Source organism: Neofelis nebulosa, chromosome 3 (genome assembly GCF_028018385.1).
Source record: "Neofelis nebulosa isolate mNeoNeb1 chromosome 3, mNeoNeb1.pri, whole genome shotgun sequence".
Taxonomy (NCBI): Eukaryota; Metazoa; Chordata; class Mammalia; order Carnivora; family Felidae; genus Neofelis; species Neofelis nebulosa.
The window spans coordinates 199,948,729-199,976,479 of record NC_080784.1 but is presented as its reverse complement, the minus strand read 5'-3'; the positions used below and the strand labels follow the sequence as shown (position 1 = coordinate 199,976,479).

Sequence of the window (27,751 nt, the reverse complement as noted above, 5' to 3'; positions counted from 1 at the left end):
CTGGTGGGAAGCGGATGCACCTGCCTTCCCATTCATTCCGCTGCCACAGAGCATTTACTGGTCTGACAATGGAGCTTCTGTCTGCCACACTCATCCCTGGTTGTAACCCGCAGTCTGAGAATTCGTCCCCTTTGTCCCGCGACCCTGGATCAGGCAGCCCTCTGCCCCCCTCCTGCCTCACCTGCCCAGCTCACTGCCTGCCTCAGTTTCCTGCGGAGGTGGGATAAACAGACGGAGCCCTGGATTTGGAGCCAGACAGACTTGATTTGCAGCTCCGACTCCTTCCCCGCTTTCTGTGCCGCCTCGGATGAGTCACTTAGAGGGGGAAGCCGACGCCCAGAGAAGTCAGTGGTGCCTGCCCGCTGTCTGGCCCCACTCGCTACACGGTCAGAGGCAAAGGGCGTCCTGGCATCTCACACGGAGGAGATGCTCCATAAGCCAGGAGCCCCAGCTCCTGCGTCCCACGGGCCTGGGTCTGGCTGTGTGTCACATCACCCCACTGTGATGCCTGTGGGCATCCGGGACCACCGTGATGCTGGGACTGCGGCCTTCTGTCACTCTGGACACCGGCCCTGCCTCCAGCACCCGCCTGTGAGACTCGGGCATCACCTGGTTACCCTGGGCTGTCCCCCAGGCTCCCCCTAAGACCAGGAATCCACCAGAAACCAGGCAGCCCCCCTTTTCGAGGCCGGATCCTGCTCTCTGGAGGGAAGGTCAGGTAAGTCCCCACGTGTCATACAGCCATAAAATGATGGGGCCAAAAAACAAGGGATTTTTACACCAGGTCTGCCTGACTCTGAAGCTCATGTTCTTACTTACACCGTGACGGGGAGGGTAAGTGTGCTACCTTTCCAACGGGCAAACTAAAACAAACAAATGGGTAGGTAGATGGATGTTAACATGAACACACCACATTCTCTCAATTTAAAAGTTTTGTTTCCTTGTTTCTCATTATAAATATTTCTTATGACTTGGAGGCCTGCATTGTTTTTTTGTTTTAACCATAGTCCTAGACATCAAGAACGGGATGGATGTTGTGCTGAATCAGACACACATTAGGATATCCTAAACTGACCGCATCACCCTCCCCGGGCTGCTCCACGAACCCAGAATTGGACTCCAGGGTCTCTGCTGGGGCAGCACGCGTGGGAACCACTGTTGTTTCGGTTCTGCCTTCGCACACCGGGGTGTGAAGTGATGGATGGTATTTCATGGTGCTCAGCTGGCATTCTGGGGCTGGGGTATCTCGTCCCCGTCCCGGCCACACACCCATGCTGGGCGAGAACAAGCGGCCAGCCCGCAAAAACACTGTCCCGGTGGGAAATATGCTTCGCTGAGCACCGACGTGCACATCCTTGGCGCCCCCCCCCGCCTCTGGGGCTCAGCCCTGACGCTGGCAATGCCCTTCCTGGGTTACATTCCGGTTCCCAGCGGGAGAGGGGAGACTGGGACTCAGAGTGACGCCCGGGTACTTACTGTCTGTTCATAGTTCTTGGTGCCTCACGAATAAGTGGGATCTTGAATTCAGCCTGTGGAAACAAAAAGTAAAACCCGTTACCGAGCCTGACACTTCGTGTTTTAATTCCGGCGAACACGCGCCTGTCGCTCCTTGTTAGAATGGGGTACAGGTGCCGGCTCAGAGGAAATGACGGGAAGGGAATCAATCCGGGTTGATAATTGGTTTATTTCTGGAGCGGGTCGGGGGAGGGGCCGTTGCCCTGACAGGCTGTCCTCTTTCTGTCAGGATCCATCCCGTCTGCCCTGGGGAGCTGAGCACACACACCCCGAGCCTGGTTTTCCCTGGCGTGCAATTGTATACTTCCCCTGGGCACCTGCTCGGCTGGCTCTGTGCAGGGCGCCCCTGCACGTGCAGGAGAAGGGGTGCTCTTCCCTTCCAAGTGTGGCTCTGCCATGAAATATTTATTGGAAGCGACATTTCTCTACCGCGTCACCTAGGACACGACCATTTTTTTTTTTTTTTTATTTGTGGCTTGTATTCACCCACACAGGAGAGATTATTAACTCCATTTCCCAAATACATTAGCAGCAGAGACCCTGGGAGTGTTCGGTAGGGGCTTCACGGCAATAATTACATTTCATCTACACAAAGACTCCGGGAGGTATGAAGGATATTGCCCCCCGGTACCAGTTGGGTTCTAGCAAGAAACGGATGGCACCCTTAAATTGGTAACAGTTTAATAAACAGTTCAAAAGGTGTGGACGGGGCGTGGGGAATCCACAAAGGAAAGTGAAAGATGTAGGGGTGCCATTATCATGCTTGGGGGCTCAGGGGAGCCAAGGGTCACTGGGACCCAGACACGGGGCTGGTGGGAAGGGAACTGTGGCTCCCACAGTGCGAGGGACCCAGAGCGGGGATTTGGGTGGGTGCAGTAGAAATCCCCATCTCACACTTCTGGCCACAGTCTCATGTTGCTGCTTCCCATTGGCCAAACTCAACAGGAAGCCAAGGGTGAGGAGCCGTGGATGTGGTCTCTATCCATCAGCCTCCCGGGGATCCTTGTGAGTGGAGCAGGGTTGGGAATGGACTTCAGTGTTAAAAAGAATGAGGCTCAGGGAGGTTAACTTATGTGCCCACGATCATCCGTCTGCCATAAAAGTGCACAGGACTCAAAAATTCCATTTCCTGGCCCATCACCATATCACACCCCACTGAGCGTTATGCACTTCTAGATCATTCTACCATCCGTCTGTCGTCGTTTAACCATCCATCTATCCATCTGCCATTTACCGAGAACTTAGTGCAAATGTTGTGTCCGGTAAGACACGGTCTCTGTTCTCAAGGCACTCCTAAAACTCAGTATAATATGGATTCTGCCTCTTTCCATGATGGCTGTTATCAAAGTGCTTTGTAAAACCAGATGCATAGAAAACAAAACAAAACAAATCCTCTGTGCTTTGGAGGCCAGGGGAACCTTTATTTATTTTTATTTTTTAAAACTGTCTATTTATTTTTCAGAGAGTGAGAGAGACAGAGCGTGAGCCGGGGAGGGGCAGAGAGGGAGAGAAACACCGAATCTGAAGCAGGCTCCAGGCTCTGAGCTGTCAGCACAGAGCCCCACATGTAGCTTGAACCTGTGAACCGTGAGATCGTGACCTGAGCCAAAGTCAAACATCCTGAACCACCCAGGTGCTCCCCAGGGGAATCTTGATAAAGGAGGTAATATTTGAGGGGTGCCTGGGTGGCTCAGTGTTAAGCGTCTGAGTCTTGGTTTCAGCTCAGGTCCTGATGTCACAGTTTGTGAGTTTGAGGCCCGCAGCAGGCTCTCCGCTGTCAGCACAGAGCTTGCTCTGGATGCTCTGTCTTCCTCTCTCTCTGCTCCTCCCCTGTGCGCGCTCTCTCTCTCTCTCTCTCTCTCTCTCTCAAAGATAAGTAAATAAGCATTTTTTAAAAAAGGAGATAATACTGCAGCTGAGTCTTGCGGAGCACGTCTAGAACTTCCTGGCGCAGAATTAGGAAAGGTGTGCTGGGAAAATTCAGTCTCGTGTGCAGAAAGGTGAAGGCGCTAGAATACGTAGGGTGGCCGGAGAGGCTTGGCACGGCTTGGCGGGGCCACAGGGCTCAGCAGCTTGGATGTTGGTGATACTGGGTTCTGGGTGTCGGGGACCGTGAATGACAGCGGATGGGCTTTGGACTGGAGCTGTGTGATCTGGGACCAGTAACGGCACGGAAGTTACCAAAGGGCCAGACTAAGCTCCAGGTGCTCAGACACCCTGTGTGTGACTTCACAGCTGCATCTAGTCTGTGAGTGACAGCAGGGAAAGGAGAGGCAGCTGCGAGGCTCTCGTTCGCAGACCGCCCTCTCTGGATGTGGTGTGGCATATCTAGTGCTCGGTCTCTTTGAAAGTTGTCTCCTCCATGGAGGTGGGGAAGAGGGCTTGAACCTTCGTCGGTATAATGCAAATAACCTCCCATCAAATACTGGAAGAGTGCTACTCTAGATGTCGAAGAACACTGCTCGGTCCCTGCACTGTCATGAATTGTGTGACTTTTCAGGAGCACTTGGTGTCTCCTGATTTATAAATGCTAACTAATGCCCATAGTTTTCTCTCACTGTACTGTCGTGAGTATGAAATGAGTTGAAACGTCCATCTGTAAAACGTTATGGAAGCATGGACATTGCTTGTATAACAAAGTAAAGTCTGCAGGTTGCTTTAACGTCAGCTGTGTTATATTTGGGGTTATATTGGCATCGATGGTTGGGTATTAATATTTAGAAGAATTAAACTACGTGATTATGGTCACGCGGGACACATTTGCACCGCCTTCCCCACCTTGGGACCACCTACCAGTTAAATGTGCTGCTTACACAGTCACTTCATTTCTTGGAAGGCGTCGGTTAGCAGTGTTGAGATGGGATAAAGGAAGACAGTTTCCATGAGGGGGTTCCTTCTGTGCCTGGCTGTTGACCAGCTCTCAGGGACACAGTGAAGGAATCACAGGGTGCAGGACAGTCCCCTCCAAGGCTTACCGCCTTGGATCAGAGGTCTGGGGAGGTGGCCAGGGAAGCTGTTTTCCAGCTTCACCTGCCATCCACTGTGTGGCCTTGAACAAGGCATTTATTTATTTATTTATTTATTTATTTATTTATTTATTTTAATATATGAAATTTATTGTCAAAGTGGTTTCCATACAACACCCAGTGCTCACCCCAACAGGTGCCCTCCTCAATGCCCATCCCCCCCACCCGCCATCAACCCTCTTATGGGTTGCCTTAAGAGTCTCTTATGGTTTGCCTCCCTCCCTCTTTCTTTTTTTTCCTCCCCTTCCCCCACGGTCTTCTGTTAAGTTTCTCAGGATCCGCATAAGAGTGAAAACATACGGTATGTGCCTTTCTCTGTATGACTTATTTCACTTAGCATAACACTTAATAAGGGTTCAGAAAAGCAGCTTTTGAGAGATGTGAACAATCTGTTGTACAAAAAGAATTTTAAGCGGTCCTGAAGGGAGTCCAAACTTTCTGGCATTTAAAAAGCAAACTTTGGGGTCTTAGCGAGCCACAGCAGAGTCTGAGCCAACCAGGCAGTGGCATCGGCATGACATATTAGATGGCGCTCCACAAAGCAAAGAGCTCTTTGCTTTCTTCAGGGTGTCTAAGACCCGTCGGAGAAGGCTGTGGTTCTAACTGATCTCGGTCCCTTAATAAAGGATGTGGCGAGAATGAGGTGTGGTGAGTCAGATGCAAAGAATTTCATGTCCATCGGTTTTAGGAAGGTAACATATTATAAAAAAGACAAGGCCCTTCCCTTCCTGACAGGCGTGTTTTCGGAAGGAATGTAATGAACATCGAAAGCCCTGATATGTGTCCCTGCCCTGCCACGGTAGCCCCGTATGATCTGGATTCTCAGCCTTATTTTATACGAAACCAAACGGACATTCACAGACAGTAAGTAGCGTGCCCTATGTTGCATGCACAATAAGCGGGTATTGCAAACCACTGCCTTCGATGCTTTTTAGTTTTCTGTGGGGACAATAATCTCCTTGCTCTGAGCCTCAGTTTGTTTATCCACAAAGTGGGGGTGACACAACAGCTATGGTAGGGCTCATGGGAGCACAAGACATCTAAGATGTGGAAAGATAGTGATTGCCGTTAACTTGAACTTTAAGATTAAATGTCCTGTATGACTTTTATTTATTTATTTATTTATTTATTTATTTTTGTTTTGTTTTTGTTTTTTTTGAATGTTCAGTTTTGAGAGAGAGAGAGACAGAGTGTGAACGGGGGGAGGGGCAGAGAGAGAGGGAGACACAGAATCCGAAGCAGGTTCTAGGCTCCAAGCTGTCAGCACAGAGCCTGACGTGGGGCTTGAGCTCACGAACCATGAGATCATGACCCGAGCCGAAGTTGGACGCTCAATCGACTGAGCCACCCAGGCGCCCCAAATTTTTAAAGTTTACTTATTTATTTTGAGAAAGACAGATACACCATGAGTTGGGGAGGGGCAGAGACAGAGAGAGGGAGAGAGAGATGGGGGGTGTCAGAGAGAATCCCAGGCAGGCTCCACGCTGCCAACGCAGAGCCCAATGCATGGGTAGGACCCACGAAGCCATGAGATCATGACCTGAGCCGAAATCAAGAGCAGGACGCTGTACCCACCGAGCCACTCAGGCGTCCCTAAATGTCCTGTATGACTTAGGTTTTAGTTTCCAGGAATGAGAAGCTCTTCCCTGCCGTTCACGATGACCAGGGGGGTAAGGACGGGTTCTCACATCTGTCTGCCCTTCAGGACTACCTGGGGAGCTTTAACAAATACTAATGCTCCAGAAAGTTTGATCCAGCTGTTCTGGGGTGGAGCCCAAGTATTGATATTTTAAGAACGCCCCAGGGATTTTAAGGGGCAGGGAGGTGAAGGAAGTGGACACGAGAGCCGCTCTGTCCCCTTCTCCGCTCAGTCCGCCCCCCGGTGCCGCTCATGGTGTCTCCCCGTTCCCGGGCGAAGTACCACACTTCCATCTGCCTTGCTGTCCCGGGCTCATCGTGAACGGAAACGCAGGCACACTGCTGCTCAGAAAGAAGACTTAATCTGCTTAGAGTCGTTTCTGAGTTAATTTTCAGGGAACCGTGTAGAGAAAACCCACCACGTCCAAACACGGATGCCACAGATCCGAGCGGGGAAGGCTTCCAATCTCACCAGGCAGCGTTCCTCTCTCAGGTCTTATTTATAAGCAACGAGTGAGTCAAAATCCAGGCGCACACAGCTGTTGTTCGGGGTGGAATTTGTTCATGTATCCTGCGAACATTTTTTGAGGTTCTGCTATGCGCCGGGCACCGTCCAGATACTAGTAATTGGAGACCACAGAGCAAGGTCCTGCCTCATAACCCTGGCCTGTGTTCTCCATGCTGCTGTAAGCAACTGTACAGAGTGAAATTAAATATGTCTCTGTAAATAATAGAGGAACGTAAGCTGGTGTTGGAACGCACGGGAAGGCGTGCCCAGAGGGGTCCACGCAGCTCCCTCGGAGGTCAGCAGAAGATTTCCTTACCCTCTACTGCTCCTTACAGGGAGCCCTGACCCCTACTTGGTGCCTGATGATGGAAGGATGGGCTTCAGGGCCTAGGGACTGTCCAAGATAAAAGGGCATCCTGGATGATTGCTTTTCTTGCCTTCACTCAGCAACATGGAGAGGCTGCCGTGGCCAGCCAGAGAGAGAATACCATGTATTTGTACCCTTACTTTTCATAGGAATCATTCATTTCAGTTTCTCTTCCTCATTAGCCACAGAAGCAAAGCCTAAGCATGGCTTCCGTGATCAGAGAGAAGTGATGTTCTGGTGCCATCAGTCAGTCACAGCAGGGCACCTAGTGCAAATGTCACTAATATGTCCAGAGCCGGGTCGGTGGTGGGGATCCTGGCAGAAGCAAGTGGGGGGTCTCCAGAAGAGACCATACTCTGCCTGCAGGGCCCACAGTCAGGGAAGGACCGGGTAGGAGATCTTGGGGCCCTGGGGAGTCACAGGGAGAGACCACCTCTTTTCATGATGACTGTTTATTTCTTCGACAAGGAGAGATATCGACTACATTGGATGCCAATGCAAATCTAATCCTAAATGCCAACCTGGGCACTATAACCGCCTATGTACCAGCTTTCAAAGCCTAGGCAAAAGAAACAAAATACACTCTTAATTAATTTTGGCTTAGAATTCTGTGCTTTCATTTCAGGGATAGAGTTCTCATGGGATTTACAGATACCTAAGACTTTGGAGATCTTTGGGGTCCAGAAGGAAGCCCGGTTTGAAAAACACTGCTCTACCTTATGATGCCTCCCATTAAAACGTAATCCACTGCTCTCAAGGTATAAAGAGGGCCTTGCCAAAGAGAGGTGCACAGTGTGGCTGGGGTCCTGGGAGTAGAGGAATCCCTGACCTAACCATCCTTTTTGACCAAATAACCCCACCGTTTTGGAGGGGATGGTCCCAATTATTATATTTGGTTATCTTACTAAGTGCTTTGTGCACTGAAAAGCATTCTTTTTGTTTGTTTTAAAAATGTTTATTTATTTATTTTGAGAAAGAGAGAGACACACAGACACAGAGCAGGGGATGGACACACACACACACACACACACACACACACACACAGAGACAGAACCCTAAGCAGTCACTACTCTATCAGCATGGAGCCAGAAGCGGGGCTCGATCTCATGAATCCTGAGATCATGACCTGAGTCGAAATCAAGAGTAAGACACTTAACATACTGAGCCTCCCAGGCACCCCTGAAAAGAATTTGTCTTTTTAAGTAATGGATTTGATGGTTAAAACACATAAATATTTCAGAAAACTAAAATAAAGGAAGCAAGGTCCTACAGATAGGAGGGTGCATAAGATTTCCAAGGAACGTACATTAGATCTGGGCTTTAAAGCCGGTATGGCTGCTTCTGAGCTGGAAACCCGCCTGGGGTCTCAGTGAATGTGTTAGGAAGAAAAGACTTGTTTTATAAATGGATTGGATTTTGGTGCGGATCTTAATCCAAAAATAATTAATACCCTTATGGTATCATAAGCAGTTTACACAATTGGAAATATGTAAAGCAACAAATCACGTTTCCTTGTTATCCTGGAGAAATCTTGTTCTCCACTGGGAATTCGCTGGTGTTACCAAACCAAGCTTGCAAAGAGCCATGTTATCATAAATATTTCTGCTGCATTTCACCTGATCCAAAATTAATATTTTATGAAGGAAAAACAATGCTTTTATAGTGAGGAATCTTTTGGTTTTTTTTGTTTTTTGGGTTTTTTTTTTTGCTCTTAAATATTTCTCATTTATTCCTGGAAGATACGGCTTATAAAAATGCTAGCCTCTTTATTTCAAAGTTTAAGAAACAGCATTCTCGTAATGACTGTGCACGTGAGCAGAGCTAGAGGAAATGGCTGAAAGCAAACCATGAGGAGAATATTAGAGAAAGTCAAGAAGGTACGACATAGCTCCGCGGCTAAGACTGGGTCAAGGCTGGAGGGGAGGGTCAAAATGAAGGCTTGATTCTTTTTCTCATTAAAACACAAAAACAGGAGAAGTCATACAACACACATCTGATTCTCTATACCGTCATATCCAACAGATCCAAAATGGTGGACGTTACTTGGAGTCGAGGGAGGGAAGGAGGGGATACTGGGTGTGTATTTGGGGAAAAGGTCCAGGGAATGTGTGTGTGTGTGTGTGTGTGTGTGTGTGCATGTGTGTGCGTACGTGTCTGTGTGTGGGCACACCTGCACATGCTTTGAATAAATGTGTTGAAAATCTGATTTCTCAGACTCCGATGTTTATTAATTCAGTCACAACTATATGCAATTTTCTTCTATTTTCACATAAAAAATGAGAAAGTGACATCTTTGAGATGCTCAGACTTAGAGGAAGCTGTATGCTGATTGGATTTCTATTTCTGTACCCTGGTCAGAGCAATCAGCTACATTTAATTAAGTATAACATTTAATTTTATTGGATTTCCAACAAATGGAAGGCTTTGGAGTCAAATGGATTGTTAGTATAGATTTTTTTTGAGGAATATGGGAAACTGCTTTCCTAGTTTTTCTGCTATTAAGTATGGGCATATTTTTAAAAAAGATTTTGCAACTGTCTTGGTAACAAGTAACTTCCCTTAAGTATCTCAAGGCAATGTGCATGTGAATCCATTTTTTATTTTAAATGATCTTGAAAACACCCTTAATGATCTGATGCAATCTGTAGACTTTGGAACTTATTCCTCCTGGTGCATTTTGTTTTTAAAAGCCATATTCTTTTCTCTTTTGCAGAAAGGGTTACTTTCCTTCCATGGTAAGCTTTTTCTTTTTCTCCCCTTTTTTCCATGTCATAGTAAATAGTCTCTTTATCCTTTTTCTCTTTCACTCCTGTTGTTTTATCATATCCCATTTCTTCCTTCTGTTCTCCCTTCCTTCCTTTTCCTCCATTCCTCTTCTCCTTCTCTCCATCATTCCTTCTTCTTGCTTTCTTATCATTGAAATTGTTTTACTGCTCAGATAAAACTAGACTGTAGCAAAACTAAAATGTAGATGATCAGGAGTCTCATTAGATGTTTCCTTACCATTTTTTAAAAAGGCTTGCCTGTTTGCCTCACCCCATTTTCATTTGGCTCTCATAAATCATGGCAGAATTTCACTGACTGGGGCCAATACTGCCAGACCCCTGTCTGTCTGTCTATCTATCTATCTATCTATCTATCCATCCATCTATTTATCTGTCCATCTATCTGTCATCATCTGCCACAATTTATAGGCTGGCCTTGGGGTGGAGATAAGCCTGGTGACCCACCTCCCCCATGGACATCTAAAGACTGCTGGTGAAAGCACTGTCATTCTTGAAATAGTCATTTATTAAGCACCCGCTGTATGCTGGTTGTTTTATGATGAGCTGTTTCACAGTAAGGTAGGTCTCAAAGAAGTTTGAGAGCATCTTTAAATCCAAAGATGGGGCATGAAAAGCCAGGTCATCTAATAGAGACTGGACTGAGAGTAATATAATCTATAACAACAACAATGACAGCAGCAGCAATAATAGTAATGCCATCTGCTGAGTTCCAGAACCCTATGTAGGACACCCTGTTTACTTTAGATCCCCTCATACAGCAACAATCCAAATGACCCAGATTTTTCAATATTGAGCAATCCTGTCATTTTGTTCAGCAAGACTTCTCTTGAGCCAAATCTGTCTAGTGAACAAATGCACAGTATGGATTCAGATGAGGTCATTGCTTTCTAACTTCAAGTGCATTTAGGACCTAACTCCTGAATTGAGCTTCCTCCGTATAGTTAACTCTTTCTTTGCCCTTTCTTTTATTCAGGATCACTCACCTGGCAAATCTCTAAGCCCGGGTGTGCTGAACTATATGGTGTGCCATGTGACTTGAGTCTGTTTCTCCAGCTCCCCCAAAAGGGGATATAAACACTGCCTGCCCTTTACTCATAGGATAGGTTTGAAGACCAAGTGGGATGGTGGAAGTGAAAATATTTTGTCAACTATAAGCAGTTATGCAGTATAGTTCAACAGGCAACTGTTGAGCATTTTCTAAGTGTCAGTACCGTGAAGGACACTGAGGATTTGAAATTGGCAAGGACGGTGTTCTAAAAGAATTTCTATCATTTTTCATTAAGTCTTAATATTTTCAGAGGATCAGTACATTTGGGGAGTTGTAAGATACTACCAAGGCTCTGAGAGATGAATGATTAAAATAAATAGGAAAATGATGAGATTAGCCTCCTGGAGAAATCACCTTAAAATAGGACTTTAGGTCAAGACTCTTTTTTTTTTTTTTTAATGTGTATTTATTCTTGAGAGAGAAAGAGAGAGTACGAGCAGTGGAGGGTCAGGGAGAGGGAGATGCAGAATCCAGTGTAGGCTGAGCTGTCAGCACAGAACCTAATGTGTGGCTCGAACTTGTGAACCACGAAACCGTGACCTGAGCCAAAGTGGGATGCTTGACTGACTGAGACACCCAGATGTCCAGGTCAAGACTCTTAAAATGCAGGAAAAAAAAAGCCCAAAGAATCTAATCAACGTTTGCCTGAATAGCAAATAAACTCACGATAACTGAACTAAAAATGATTTTATGGCCACTATCCTTTACTTGGCACTTAATAATTGCCATGCAGCATAATACATAATTTTTATACACTGCGTCTCATTTCTCCCCATAAATCCAAAAGGTGGGTATTGCAATTCCATTTTATAAAGGATAACTAGAGGCCCTGAGAGGTTAAATAATGCTAAAATCATTCTGCTAGGAAGTGACAGTCTGAATCCAAACACCGGCTATTTATTTCTCAAAGAGTGGGTGGGGTGGTGTAGTGAGTAGAGTTTTAGAAGAGAAGTAGGAGTTTGGGGTAGGGAAGTGTTCTTACGGGGAATATCCAGAGAAGTAGAGCTGGTCAGGAGATCCCCAGCCATGCCCAGGAGTAAGGGGAAACTGACCTATGAACATCCATAGGTAGACATGGGGCAGACTAGCTTCCGGTTTCTATGAAGACATCAGACCATCCATAGCTCAGTGAATTGAACGACCATGATGACCCAGTTCTGACTTTGTTTTCAGGAGGCTGCCTCCTGGCAGTAATTTGGTTTCCTGCATAGATTTGCCTACTGGAAAGGAACTTATAACCCAAGTGCACTTTTAACACTTGAGCAGAGTCACAAAAGACAGAGGTATGGGCCAGAATGCCAGAGACAACACCCTGAGTCTCATCAACTTTGGATACCTTGGATGGAATCTGCAAAGCTGATGACTAAATTTGGGTCCACAGGGACTCTTAGAGGTTGGGTCTGGGCTATTAGCCACCCCTCATATTTATCTCACACTAAATTCAACAGAGAACCCACCACCATGGAAGGCTGTGCCTTGAAACACATGGATATTGAATTTCCAGATCTTTTGGATCCTCTTAGTTTATATAGCAAACAGCAGTGCACCACGGACTTCCCTTTCTAATGCTTGGGTTTTTGGGAGTCTCTCGATTAGCATCACCAATGAAATAAAATAACCAAACTCATACACCTGTTTTGCTATTGCTTGTGGTATATCTGGGAGTCCTAACATGTTATTGGTTAGTTTGAAGGAAAGCGATGCTGTGATCATAACCCTGAATACATCCATCAGAGCACTGATGAAGCATCGTGCACAGAGCAGGAGCTTGGGACTCAGGGAGACCTGGGTCCCACTTCTGACTTTCCCTCTTATTCACTGTGTAAAATGGACAATGTAGGGAATCGCTGTGAACCTCAGCATTCTCTTGTACCAAGTAAGAATAAATATACTCACTAAAAAAAAAAAAGAGTGAACCATGATGATGATTCCCAATGTATTCTGTCCACAAAAGTAACAAATGAAACAAAACACACAAAGGATATTCCCATAATGACTTTTTTTCCACTGTTCTGTTTTTCATGGTAATTTTTCTTTCTTAAGTTACTGATATTGAACTTATTTAACTGGATCTTTCTCAGACTTATTGATAATTCACTTCACGATATCACTGGAGATTTTGTTTCAATCTGTAAAAATAAATCTAATTTAGACTCGAATAGTTATCTCTGTTTAAAGATGTAGCCCCTTTGAGCATGGCATCTTTCTCATGCTAGAATGGGTAGACATAGCCTGGAGGAACTCTCCAGAACTCAGGTCTTGGTGGACCTCGGCAGTTGTCTGCACTAGTGCATATAACTGCTTTTTAAAAATTATTATTGAAGTATAGTCGACGTATGAACATAACTACTTTATGTAGTGGTGTTCAGAAAAAAGATCCTTCTATCTAGCTCTGCTACTGACTGTGTGACCTTGGCAATGACTCTGCCCAGCCACCACTTGTCCATTCCCTGAATATCATCTCTGTGTCAGATGCTGTAGGTACATCTGCTCTCATCTTCACAGCAACACACAAAGTGTATCATTTTACCCACTTTCAAATTACAAGACGCCAACAACATCTAACTGAAGCTCGGAGAAGCTAAGCCACTTACCCAAAGACACAGAAGTCACACATCACATTCGTACACAGCTTTGACTGACTTCAAAGTTCCTTCTCTTTCTCTTGCACAAATGACCTGAAGTCACCTCCTCTACTTCGTTGAGGCTGCTTGCACAGGCCATGAAACTGTGGTATATTACTACTCTCTAATGAGATTATTAAAATAAAACATTCGTAAATTTATCTGTATTCAAAATTTCATGGCATGTTTTAGGAATGAGGCCAGCACTGATCTGGGGTGAAGAAAGTAACGGTGAGCGAGCCGACCTTTATTGAGTGCATACCAAGTGTTAAATATGTACCACGTTTCATTTAACGTAAATATTATATTATCGAGGCTAAGTAGTTGTCTGTGCAAGTGCTACGTGATGTTGCTCCAACGTAAAGATGTGGGAACCGAGGATCGGAGGCGATAAAGTAACATGTCTGGTCCAAGTGGCAGAGTTTGGATCTCGACCAACTTGTCAGATGTGAAACCCCACAGTCTTTCCAGGACAGCACCTGACTCAAGGCAAAGTGAGCTAGAAATAGGGTCTCCTGATGTGAAGGCCAGCGCTGGCCAGATGGTACAGAAAAGAATAATCTTTGGTTTTAGAATGGTCTTGTTCGGGGAGTCATCTGCGAGGGCTCCTTGGAGAGAAGAAAGAGAAATACGGCCCATAGAGGGCCGGTGTCTAACACCGCTCCAGGAATGGCTGCAAGATGAACTCTGGGAAGCTGCCAGGAAATACAGTTCCTCTCGGTCAGCTCAGGTGCAATCAGGGTACTTTTGAATTCTGTTAGGACATCAGTGGCTGGACGACTTTGAACATTTCCTTGGACCACTTGAGTTCCCCTGTAAACCAGGGAAAATACTACCCAACTCTCAAGGTCGGGTATGAGGATCAGGCGAGTTAATGCACATAGACTGGCCGTCGAGAGATAGAGCTGTAAATGCCAGTCGCCTTTCCTGTTTCTCCGGGGGCATGTTTTATCTTCAGTTTCTCAGAGGCTTTCTGAAATTTTGTCATTTCTCTGGCAGACCTCCAACTGGCCTGTCCTACCACTGCCTTCCTAGGTTTTGAAATAACCATTCCCTGTGGTTTGAGGGGCCCCCCGGGAGTCCAAGGGAGCGATAGCACCGAGGGGTATGCTACAAGAGACACAAAGGGTATGCTCAGATAAGTAACATTGGCACATAAGAAAAACATCAGTGTTGATAAATTTCCTCCATGACCGTAGCTTGTAAAGCGGACAGACGTTGATGACCCTTAACTCTCTTTTCTCTGTCACTTATTTATGTTTTGGCTCTTCTTTCCAAGAAAAGCCCAGCAGAGATGCCTCCCCAGCACCTTGGAGGGTGAGGATTGTACCCACCTTCACTCTTATTCTTGTGCTTCTCATCCCTGTGAGCGGAAGGACAGTTGGCATGATTCTAAAGTCACACCAAACCGGAAAGGAAACGATTTCAATTTAGAACAACATTAAATATATATATATATATATATATATATATATATATATATATATCCACAGGGGCTCCAGGAGTTAAGTTAACTTCTACTTTCAATGACCTACTTTGAATTGAGGCTGCCTTTCTAGGGGGCTGTCCTAATGAAGGTCAGCCAAGAAAGCCAGCAACCAGCCCGGCCTTTGGATTTTAGGAGCAAACAGTCAGGGGGTCCGAGCTCCGGGATGAGAAGATTGAAAACATCTAGTCTTTTAATTTTTAATGGGTAGGTATCTTGATTCTTTCTTCCAGCAGAATGAAGAGATCTTTAGAAACTGAGTTAAGGGAGCTGGCTTTCTTTATGCCGCTCGATGCTTTATAGAAGGCCCAGCATTCAATGTTATAAAAACTTTTTTTTTTTTTTTTTTTGGCGTGGTGTCTCAGCTCTTTCCTAACGATCATTTATGCCAGTGAGATGCCCATTCAGAGGGAGCTGGCCTACTTAATTTACCTGAAGAGTGCGGCTGTGCACAAGGTCCCGTGCTGAGATGCTGGTCTCCTGCGAGGGGTTCCCGAGGCGGCATTGCAGAGACGTCTGACAGCTGGTAATCCGTAAGGCAGTGGGGTGAACTGTTCTCAATGCTAAGCAGTGTCCTTCAGCAGAAAGCCCCTGCTAGGTCCGTTTGAGGTTGTGTTTCCTGTGAAATGCAGCCACAGACTAGGGTGGTGGGACCTGTGTGTGGGTAGGACTTCCTCTTCGGTCAAAGTGCAGTATGTGAAGGTCTCTCAACCCAAAAGGATGTCCTTAAAGATACACGGAGTCCCTTCACAATTACCAGAATACACCTACACGGATTGCTGAGCAACACTTGAGCATAAAAGGTGGGTTTTGCCAGTCTTGTTTCACATGCACACTGATTAACTTGTGACCTCATGTTGCAGAGGCTTCCTGAGGCCACACGAGACATGCGGACCGGATCCGTCAGGTGCTATGGTGAGAACACGGGTCTGGCATGAGAAATGCCTAGCTGCTTCTTCTTAACTGTGTGATCTCAGACAAGTTTCAGTTTCTCAACTAGCTTCCATTCCTGTGATTGAGGGACAATAATATTTATATTTTAGAGCTGTTCCAAGAGATGAGCAAAATAATGCAAATAAAGACCTGTAGCGAGATTTGGGGAACATATTTGGCGCTCAGCATATTTAATTTCTCTCTGCCTTGCTTCTGGTTCATTTAAGCGGGCAGTAAGTCGTTGCAAATGCCTGGTGTAATCTGGCTCTCGCCATTTGACCCTCTGGTTTTATATGCATCGATGTTGAATTCCACAATAAATCCCAAGATCATTTAAAATAAATTCACAGGTGGAAGTTTATCTTTTCTTGGGTAGATAAATCTGGTGTTGACCTAACTTATACCCTCAAGGTAACACTAAAGTAGGCACTCATTAAATGTTGGATATGTGCCAAGAACTGTGCTGACCAATTTGCAGGCATTATCTTACTAAATCTTACTGATAATCTTGGGAGGAAAAGGCACCTAAACCCATGTTGTAATTGTCAGAACTGAAGCCTACGAAAATCCAAGACATTTACCCACGTTATCAATTAGCTTTTGATGCACCAGGGACTTAAAACAGTAGCCATTTTATTTAGCTCACTATTGTGTGGCTCACTTGGGCTCAAATGAGCCCAGAGCTCATTTGCTCTGGGCCTGTGTTGGTTTCCTGGGGCTGCCGTAGCAAAGTTCTACCGAATCGGTGGTTAAAGCAACACAACTGTATTGTCTGCTTCTCAGTTCTAGAGGCCGGAAGTCTGAATCCAGGTGTCCACAGGATTGGTTCCTTCTGAAGCTGTGAAATAAGGCCTATTCCAGGCCTCTGTTTTTGGCTTGTAGATGGAGGTGTTCATCTTCGCATTGTGTTCTTCCCATGCCTGTGTCCACATTTCCCCTTCTTATAAGGATACCAGTCACATAGGAGTAGAGCCCACCCTAATGACCTCATTTTAACTTGACTACTTTTTGAGGACCCTGTCTCCAAGTCAGGTCACATTCTGAGGCACTAGAGGATAGGATTTTAACATATGAATTTGACTGTGGGGGGCACAATTTAACCCACAGCAGGACCTGATCATCTGGTCTCTACTTGTTGGCTGGCATGCAGCTGGAGGACTTGGGCTCCTTACCTTCACATTTCCGTTGGTTGGCAGGAAGTTAGCCAGGTGCCCCAGTTCTCCTCCAAGTGGCTTCTCACCGTCCAGCAGGCTAGCCCAGGCTCATTGATACGGTAGCCTTAGGGTTCCGAGTGCAACAGAGAGGGAAAGTCTCAAGCTCAAGTCTTTTCCAAGTCTCTGCTTGCATCCTGTTTGCCATGGTCCCCTTGGCCAAAGTAAATCACAAGATCAAGTCCAGAATGAACATGGGAGAACATCACCCAAGGGGTAGATACAGGGAGCTACCCTGGCCGCCTTTGGGGAAAAAAATCTAATGCTCATGTTGGAATCTAGTTAGTAGTTGGACTACAACAGGATTGTAAGTCTTGATGATATGAAAAGTCCCTCCTTACACATGCACCCCCATGTTTATAACAGCACTATCAACAATAGCCAAAGTATGGAAAGAGCCCAAATGTCCATTGATGGATGAATGGACAAAGAAGATGGGGTATATATACATACAATGGAGTATCACTCGGCAATCAAAAAGAATGAAATCTTGCCATTTGTGATGTGGATGGAATTGAAGGGTATTATGGTAAGTGAAATTAGAGAAAGACAAATATCACATGACTTCACTCATATGAGGACTTTAAGAGACAAACAGATGAATGTAAGGAAGGGAAACAAAAATAATATAAAAACAGGGAAGGAGACAAAGCATAAGAGACTTATAAATATGGAGAACAAACAGGGTTACTGGAGGGGTGGTGGGAGGGGGGATGGGCCAAATGGGTCAGGGGCACTAAGGAATCTACTCCTGAAATCATTGTTGTACTATATGCTAACTAATTTGGATGTAAATTATTAAAAAAAAAAAAAAGTCCCTCCTTTTTACCAAAGAAGAATTGAAGACAGTTTGGTATAGTAGAGAGTTGTTAATAGTGTAGGTGGCTTTTATTCTACTCTGGGGACTCAGGGAAGACTCCCTTTGGGACGGGGTGATATTAAGGTCTTTAATGATGAGCTGGAATTTGCTAGAACTAAAGAGGGGAAAGGGGGGAGGGAGAGCAAGGGAAGGAAAGAAAGAAGGAGAAAAAGAAAAGGGAGGGAGGAAGAATGAAAGAAGTAAGGAACGGAGCAGAAAGAAAGAGAGAAGGAGGGAGCAAAGGTCAAGGAGAACATTCAGGGCCAAAGCGATTGTTTGTCTAAATGCCTGGGTGGAAGGGACAGCATCTGTAGCTCATTGGTGGAATGTGAAAAAGCAGAGGTGACTGAGGCAGAACAACAGGGCGAATGTGGCACAGAAACAGCCCGAGAGACTGGCTGCGTTCTCTGAGTCTGAGCCAGCCACCCACAGGCTCCCATTCATGTCTTCCCTCTTTCTTGCTGTCCATTCTACATTCCTCAGCTGGAGGACCCCCTGATAGTCATCTTTGATTTGGGTGACAATTCATTCTGTGTTAGTTGCTTCATGAGTTCTTATCTCTTGCCCACCACATTCCATACCCCACCTGCATAGTTTATGGGGTCCATGGACCCTGCGTCACACTAGGGGGTATTGGGAAATCCTAGAGGAGTTTGGGTTTTAGCGGCCAGATCAAAAGTCATGAGATTCATCACTGAGAGTCTACCTGGATTTGGGCAAAAGACTTGGCCGTTCTGTCTCATATATAAATTGGGGATGATGATATTTACTGTGAGCATTACATTACTTACCTCCTGCAAAGTGTCTCGTACTATGCCTGGCATCTAATTAGTATCAGTCCCTTGGTTTTCCCTGGGGCCCTCTTACAGTGCCACTACAGCAAAATATGAGGCCACCAGAAATAGTACCTGGTGGATAGGTAAGTGAACCACCCCACCTATGAACAAAGGATGCAGGCTATGTGCCGAGTTGCCCGTGGGTCCGAATGGGACATTTCTGTCAATGCTTGACACAGTGAGTTTGTTGAGATTTCACTCTCTGGCTCGTCCACCCAGGGTATGGAGACCTTGGGTAGATTGTGTGGAAGAATTACAGGAAAAACCAACCCCCCCAACCCCCCCCCCCCACAAAAAAACCAGAAAGCAAGACTTTTAAGACCTAATTATGTTCAAGTAGGACCACGGTTCCTGGGCTGGAGGGAAAGAAAGCTTTTATTGGCTCTTACAGGCCCTGCTGGGAGGCAGACTGCAAGACTGTCAGGCTTTGGGGTTACTCTGGCTTTGTTCAAATCCCTCCTGGCTCTACTAATTGAATTACTTTCAGCAAGTTATGTAACTTAACTGATTTCTCTCATTGCTCACCCTTAAAAAAATGGAGCATGATACGCGTAACCTCATGGCATTTTCAGTGCACGAAATGATAAGTTTATCACATAAATATAGGTAGAAGAGAAGGTGTAACCACATGTCAACCACCTGGAACCCATTCAAACAGTTCACTAAATATTTTTTCAACTTCTATGAATTTAATGCACATAAGGAGAAACGGAAATTTGTATCTATACTTTAAAAAATTATTTTCTGATTTAAAAAAATGTTATTTTGGAACAATTATAGACTCACAAGCAATTGCCAAAATCACGTAGAGAGATCCCATGGAGTACCCGTTACTCGCTTTTCCCCAGAGAAACTGGCTTCTTGTGAATAAACATTCCACACAGAAACAGGCTTAATTCTCAATTCGCTTTTCTCTAAAGTGGAGACAATGTGTTGGAGAGGCAAAAACAAAAACAAAAACAAAAAATCATAAAGCCTGGCCTAACCACTTTCCTGCTGTTCTTGCTCTCTCGTTGGTTTTCTTTTGCAATTTTGTGAACAAAATAATTTCATTGGAATGCAAGCTGGTGCAGCTACTCTGGAAAACAGTATGGAGGTTCCTCAAAAAGCTAAAAATAGAACTACCTTACGACCCAGCAATTGCAATACTAGGTATTTATCCAAGGGATACAGGTGTGCTGTTCCGAAGGGACACATGCACACCCATGTTTATAGCAGCACTATCAACAATAGCCAAAGTGTGGAAAGAGCCCAAATGTCCATTGATGGATGAATGGATAGAGAAGATGTGGTATATACATATATATATACACACACACACACACACACACACACACACACACACACAATGGAGTATTACTCAGCAATCAAAAAGAATGAAATCTTGCCTTTCACAACTATGTGGATGGAACTGGAGGGTATTATGCTAAGTGAAATTAGTCAGAGAAAGACAAAAATCGTATGACTTCAATCATATGAGGACTTTAAGAGACAAAACAGATGAACGTAAGGGGAGGGAAACAAAAATAATATAAAAACAGGGAGGGGGACAAAACACAAAAGACTCATAAATATGGAGAACAAACTGAAGGTTACGGGAAGGGTAGTGGGAGGGGGGATGGGCTAAATGGGTAAGGACAACTAAGGAATCTACTCCTGAAATCATCGTTGCACTATATGCTAACTAATTTGGATGTAAGTTTTAAAAAATAAAAAAATAAATAAAAAAAAATAACCTCAGGTGGTTAAGAAAAATTGCTGGTCCTGGGTAAGCATCCTAAACATCCTGGTGTTTGGTGTTTTTTTCTTCCTTTTGTGGGTGGTGACTGCCAAGTTCAGACTCCTGTCACACCGCTGGTCTCAGGATCGTGTCAAGGCCTGACGTCAACCCTGAAAGCTGTATGTGCAGCTTGCACATACACATATAAGCCCCCAAACACAAGAGGGACTGTTCTACACGATCATGGTAGGTGTGTTTGTTTTATAAATTCCTAGTTGAGGGTACTGTCTCCTGTAACAGATCAAAATCCATGTACTTTTTATAAGTTATATGAGAGCTCCTGTGTGAGAACCTAGGTTAATTGGCACCAGCATTTATGTGTTTTTTTTTTTTTTTTTTTTTTTTTTTTTTATAGCTTCACACCTGTTTATGTCAGGGCCTCAGGAAGTTTGATTCCAGGACCCCTGAATGGGGCTCACCTCATGCTAGCTGCCTTACATCCTACATCCTATCTCCTCCAGGAACATTATGAGCCTCTCAGTTAGCTGTGGTCTCTCTCACATGCCTCACTAGCACTCTGGAAAGGGGAATCTTGGTGTGAGCATTAGTTGAGTTCTGTGCTGGGTTTCAGATGTGCTCCATATCAACTGGGTCTATGCCCTCAGCCGGGCAATTTTCACGACTGCTGAGAAGTAGCTCCCTAGGGAGAACCCAACATATAAACAGAGTGGATATTCAAGCTCCTCTGGTGTCTGGGGAACTGTAGCAGGTGGGCTTGTTCCCATAGAAGGTCCATTCTCTCCAGAAAGGACCTTCAGAAGTCCCTGGCCTCCTAATAACATCCTATAGCAAGGCAAACCCCAATGTAGGTAGACCCAGAGCTCAGTGTAAGAGATCACGGGCCAGAGGTGAAAGGCCATTGTAAACATAACAAGGTTTCTGACCTTTCTGGATTATTTTCCAGCCGAGTTTTGTTGCGTTCACAGCATGGAAGTGACAACTAAATTCAGAAAGAGCTTTTGCCTTAAATCTCTGCTTTCACAGAAATGCTAGGTGGTTTATCAATTAATGAATATCCATTAAATATAAATTCAGTGCTTAGTTCACACTACTTTTCTCCCAGAAGAGCCTCATGGGACTAACATTAAGACCTCCTTGTTCTAGGCACTTTGCATAAATGCATAATTTAATTATCACAATAATGCCTACATGTTGGCATCATTGTTACTGTTACCCACGTGAAAAAGCAGAGTCTCAGCACCACCAAGTTCTCATCACACTGGTGATAGAGTCATTTGTCCCCACTGTCTCTATAAATTCCCTCCCTGCTTTGGCATCATGAGGACTCCACAATGCTGGTGTGTCTGTCCTGCCAAGGCTATGGGAACAAGAAATGGCAGAGGCTACGGTACCTGGAGAAATGCCAGTGAGAAAGGAATATGTAAGAGAAAGTGCAGCACATTGAGGGAATGATACAGGCTAGTAGGACGGAGAGTGGCCTGGGATGGATGGGGTAGGGTGTTTCTTCATATAAGGCAGTGTGAGGTTGAGTCTCTGCAGAAGTGACATTTGAGCTGAGGCCTGAGTGAAGAAAAGGACCCAGTTAGATGCAGCTCTCGAGGGAAGGGATTTCTGAGTGGAGGTGATCCCATGAGAGGTTGTTAAGGAAATGATGAGCTTTTGGGGGTGAGCTTCATATGTCTTATTAAATCACAAATTCCTTGAGGGGGGCCATTGTTGCTTCTCATCTTGGAACCCTTGACAACACCAAGAACCCACTGTGTATGCGTATCACCCAGCAGTTGGGTGAATGGAATTGGCTGTAGACTACACCTCTCATTTTCAAATGATAAAGTGGAGGGAGCCTGACCAACCACCAAGGCGAGTCAGGGGAAGAATGAAGACAATGGCACCCATTTCAGCCTCTCAGCTAAATCTCTTTAAAGACTGGCAAGGCTATGCCTCTAATGCTACATTTAAATGGCAGCCACAGTCAGCCATTTATCTTGAGCAGACACTTGTTTAGACAAATCTGGTGAGGAGTGTGACATCATCCACACACATGCAAATCTGCCATGGGTTGTTTGCCAAACACTTTTGCCGGAGGTTAAAACACTGTGGTATTTTTAAACCATGCAGGCAAAATCACTCCCTCTCCACACAGGACTTGAACCATTGCCAGCGTTGCTAAATTGGCAGGGCAAAGGGCCCCACACCATCTGTCCTCACATTGGCTGAATTTAGGTCTTGAAGTGAGAATCGGATTAAGAAAAAAGAAAACGGCATGAACATCACGGAGGAATCTTGATAGGTTTCTCTTGACACATGGGATGAGCCATCAGTAGGGGAAGCAGTGGAACAAGGTAGGACTAAAAAGAGAGGAAGGAGGCCATGCCTAGCACCAAAAATGGAGTCGGACCTTTGGCTTTTAAGTGGAGACAGGGCTTTTAACCTCTCGTACGTGCACACACTCTCTCTCTCTCTCTCTCTGACTTTTTCCTTTTTTCCTTTTTCTTCTCTAGGAGGAAGGAGAAGGAAAGTAAAATTGCTTTTCTGTCTTTAAAGCAAATGGGAAAAACCATAGCTGGTGTGAGTAGAGTAACTACACTTTTCAGACTCTTTCCCTGAACTTTGCTTTTCTTCATTGGCCTCTCAGTCTATAATGCATCTATCACTCGTAATTTTTATTTTTGGGACTCATAGCAGTGAAGTTACAAGTCTTGACTGGATCCTGCAGCTGGGAAACCACTGGACAAGGAGAAACTTTCCCTAGCCAATAGCTTTCCTTTTTTTTTTTTTTTTTTTTTTTTTTTTTTTTAAAAGGACGAAACAGAGGCTCAGTGAAGTTAAAAGTAAGGACTGAGTTCACGGTTAGCACTTGTGAAGCTGGCAGTTCTGTGGCTTGAAGGCTGGCGCTCTTCATATGGTCCATGATGTTATCCCTGTGCCAGGAGCCTTCTATGGCTCTGGGGTTTTCTTTTTTTTTATTTTTTTTATTTTTTTTATTTTTTATTTTTTATTTTTGGGACAGAGAGAGACAGAGCATGAACGGGGGAGGGGCAGAGAGAGAGGGAGACACAGAATCGGAAACAGGCTCCAGGCTCCGAGCTGTCAGCCCAGAGCCTGACGCGGGGCTCGAACTCACGGACCGTGAGATCGTGACCTGGCTGAAGTCGGACGCTTAACCGACTGCGCCACCCAGGCGCCCCTGGCTCTGGGGTTTTCTAAGAGACAGTGGGAGCGTGGTTCCTTAATGATCACACATTAAAACTCCTAAAGGTATTTATAGCGGCCAGAGGAAGGCTCGTGTCTGTTAATTCGGGATGCTGTAATGAAGTGCCATAGACTAGGGAGCTTATTGACAATGGAAACTTGTTCTTCATAGTTTTAGAGGCTGGAAGTCCTAGCTCAGGGTGTCAGCACAGGTAGGTTCTGGTGAGAGCCCTCTTCCGGTTGTAGGCTGCCAACTTCCGGTTGTATCCTCAAAGCGGAGAGAGGGGGCAAGTGACTAGTCTAGTGACCGGTAAGAGAGCACTAATGCATTCCTGGGGCTCCCCACCTGCATGACCTCATCTCATCATCGTCACCTCTCAAAGGTGCTTGCACCATTGCATTGAGGGGTGGGATTTCAACATGTGAATTTTGAGGGGATGTAAACATTCAGTCCAGAACAACTACAATCCTAAGAAGAAGGTTGTAAAAATGAAAGAGGTGAAAGAGAACAAGGAAAAGTTTTTTGAAATACATGCTCCATGGGGTGAAGCTTGTCCCTGTTGGAATCTATCATGTGGAGCATCCCTGGGCATGGAGTTGTACTCAATGAATATTAACAAAGGAATGATACCACCTCGTTGGGGCCTGGACTTTAATCTGTGTTGTTCATGCTCTGTTCTGGCACCTGGGACGGGACGTATTCAACCTTGCAGATTAGCAGATGGAAAAGAGAAAAGAAAGGGTTAAATAGGCTTTTCAATTGATGCCAAATAACTTGAATACTGAACCTCCGTAGGGTTAGTATGAGGTCTTAGATGAAGGCATGGTCCCTGTTCTGAACAATTGCCCAATATGGATTGAATATATTCTAATAAATTAGTGAGGAGACAGGGTTTTCATTATAGGCCTGTGAGTGTATGTGTAATAGAATTTCACCTGGGAAGTAGAACCCGTTCTGGGGCGTCAGGGAAGCTGTTGGAACAGTTTGTGAGACGGCCACTCTATTTGGTTCTTTTTGAGCCTGGTCTCTCATAGCAACAGGTGTGACAGGGAGGAGAATATGTAAGAAGCAATGTGATGGTGATTCTGATGGTGTTGATGGGAGACAAGGCTCAGGAGTAAAAGTGAGGTGTGATTAAAGAGTGAAGTTGTTCAGCGATGTTTTGATTTTAGAGCCTGTTTTGGGTTGAACTGTGTCCCCCTAGAGACGTGTTGAAATTATAACCCAAGCACATCAGAATGCAAGTTTTTTTTAAGAAATGGGGTCTTTGCAGATGTAACCAATTTAAGATGAGGTGGTTTGGGTGGCCCAAGCCAAGGTGACGGGGGTTCTTGTAACAAGAGGAGAGACACACAGAAAAGAGAATACCCTGTGAAGACACAGCCATGTACGGGGAGAAGATGGCCACGTGAAGATGAGAGCAGAGATCCGACTGATGCGACCATGAGCCAAGGAATCCCTGGGCTGGTAGAAGCTGGCAGAGGCAAGGAAGGATCCTGTGCTATAGATTTTTTTTTTTAATATGAAATTTATTGTCAAATTGGTTTCCATGCAACACCCAGTGCTCATCCCAACAGGTGCCCTCCTCCATACCCATCACCCACTTTCCCCTCTCCCCCACCCCCCATCCACCCTCAGTTTGTTCTCAGTTTTTAAGAGTCTCTTATGTTTTGGCTCCCTCCCTCTCTAACCTCTTTTTTGTTTTTTTTTTTTCTTTGAGGGCGCACAGTCCTGCTGACACATTCATTGATGGAGGACAGCCGGCCTCCAGAACCGTAAGAGAAGACGTTTCTGTGGTTTTAAGCCACTTAGTTTCTGGCACGTTACAGCAGCCCTCAGAAACTAACACAGAGACTTAACATTTATAACTTTGAAACACCATTATTTTGGAAATTTCTATAGAAAAACAATTTTCCTACTGTAAGACCGAGTTCCAAACCCCTTTTTATCCTCGTTGAAACAAAGTTTTCATAATATGATTTTCTTTCTTTCTTTCTTTTTAATGTTTATTTACTTTTGAAAGAGACAGAGCATGTGTGAGGGAGGGGCAGAGAGAGAGAGCGAGGGAGACAGAGAATCCGAAGCAGGCTCCAGGTTCTGAGCTGTTAGCACAGAGCCCGACGCAGGGCTCGAACTCATGAACCGTGAGATCATGACCTGAGCCGAGGTTGAACGCTTAATCGACTGAGCCACTCAGGTGCCCCCATAATGTGATTTTAAATAAATGATCTGATGGAACTGGAGAGTATTATGGTAAGTGACATAAGTCAGGCAGAGAAAGACAGCTACCATATGTTTTCACTCATATGTGGATCCTGAGAAACTTAACAGAAGACCAGGGGGAGGGGAAGGGGGGAAAAAGTTACAGAGAGGGAGGGAGGCAAACCATAAGAGACTCTTAAATACTGAGAACAAATTGAGGGTTGATGGGGGGTGAGGGAGAGAAGAAGGTGGGTGATGGGCATGGAGGAGGGCACCTGTTGGGATGAGCACTGGGTGTTGTATGGAAACCAATTTGACAACAAATTATATAATAAATAAGTAAATAAAGAAATGATCTGAGGTTTTTCAGGAATACAAATATGATAGGCCATTTTCATGTGTTGTAGAGAGAGAGAAACCATGGCTTTAAATGTTGGTGGTCTACGATCTTATGACCAGGAGCTATAATTTCTCTTTAGTTAGCCTTTGAGATAATGTATTCAACTCTTCTAGGCCTTCCAACAGAAAGACTGCCGGTCTTCATGACATGGTGTACCAGCTCCTTCAGCCTTTGCCCTTGGTTACAGGGGATGTGGGGAAACCATCCCGGAGTCATCTTCCAGGACCCTACAATTGCTACATCAGCCTTTCGAGGAGCACAAGCACCGACAGCATAAACACAGTGCAATAAACCTTCTTTTGCTGACCGTGCGAGATTGCCAAAGTCCATTGGATTTTTATCCAAGCAGGTGGGACCGAGTGCGGGCCTTCAGCCTACATTCACACTGCTGGTCTGCACCTTGGAGAAGAAGGTAAGGAATAAATTCACTCACACTGTTTGGATGCCTGTATAGTCCCAGGTACTATGCTCATGTTGAATTGGGTAAGCACTTGCACTGTTTCTCAAGGTGGGCATCACCCTCGTTTTATTTTTTTTTATTGTTATTATTTAAAAATTTTTTAATATTTATTTACTTTTGAGAGAGAGAGAGAGCACAAACAGGGGAGGGGCACAAAGGATCTGAAGTGGGCTCTGTGCCGACAGCAACAAGCCCGACGTGGGGCTCAAACTCACAAACTGCGAGACCATGACCTGAGCCCAAGTCAGCCACCCAGGTTCCCCATCACCCCCATTTTATTTTATTTTATTTATTTATTTTTTCATCACCCCCATTTTAAAAAGAAGGAGATTGAATCTCTGAGAGTTTCAGTATTACAAAACCAGAAAGCAGATGGGTCCAGGCTTGACCTAACTCACACCTGGCCAACCCCAAATCATTCCTTGCTCTGCTTTTCCTCCCAGACTAAACTACATGTCCTGTTCCCTGCCTACCTCTCTTTGTACGCATACCGGCTCTGTGGGGCCTTCTGGATCTTATTGTGACAGAGGTAGGAGGTAAAAGGGGGCAATAAAGCCCTCTCCCCAAGTCACATTCTCAAGGCTCTTTTCCTTCCTCCTCCAAGCCTGGTCCAGGGCCACTTTCCAGGCATGTGGTTCTCCAGTCCATCTTGTCCAAAGTGGAGATGAGTGTGGTGAGGAGAGAAGAGGGGAGTTTTCAGCTCAGCATTTCATTTAATAGCTCATACGGAGCTCAGTTCTCTTAGTTATCTTTGAGGACTCCATTTTGTCCTAGTCCATTGACTTTGTCCTCCAAGTAGGTGGAGTAAGGTGGAAGTTGACCCCAGACTCTGTATTGGATGGTTTTTATGTGCCACCACAGGTCCTTTAGGCCATCTGTCAGGACCCAACTCTGGCTACAGTCACATTCTACCTGAGC

At 45.2% G+C, this 27,751-nt stretch overlaps 1 protein-coding gene and 1 long non-coding RNA gene across 2 annotated transcripts in view; one reads left to right on the top strand and one right to left on the bottom strand.

The window, feature by feature from the left end:
• The window catches only part of CLNK (cytokine dependent hematopoietic cell linker), a 166,329-nt gene extending 150,706 nt beyond the window's left edge, over nt 1–15,623 (bottom strand). The window contains exons 1-2 of the mRNA XM_058723091.1: nt 15,431–15,623; nt 1,477–1,529 (exon numbers count right to left, since the gene is read on the bottom strand). Coding sequence (XP_058579074.1) covers nt 1,477–1,487 — 11 coding nt within the window. The 5' untranslated portion in view covers nt 1,488–1,529; nt 15,431–15,623. The remainder of the gene's footprint in view (nt 1–1,476; nt 1,530–15,430) is intronic.
• LOC131507826 (uncharacterized) lies at nt 573–26,851 on the top strand. Its single transcript, XR_009259736.1, has 3 exons — nt 573–718; nt 20,677–20,803; nt 26,561–26,851. It is a non-coding gene; the product is annotated as an uncharacterized LOC131507826 (long non-coding RNA).
• The last annotated feature ends 900 nt before the right edge of the window (nt 26,852–27,751 follow it).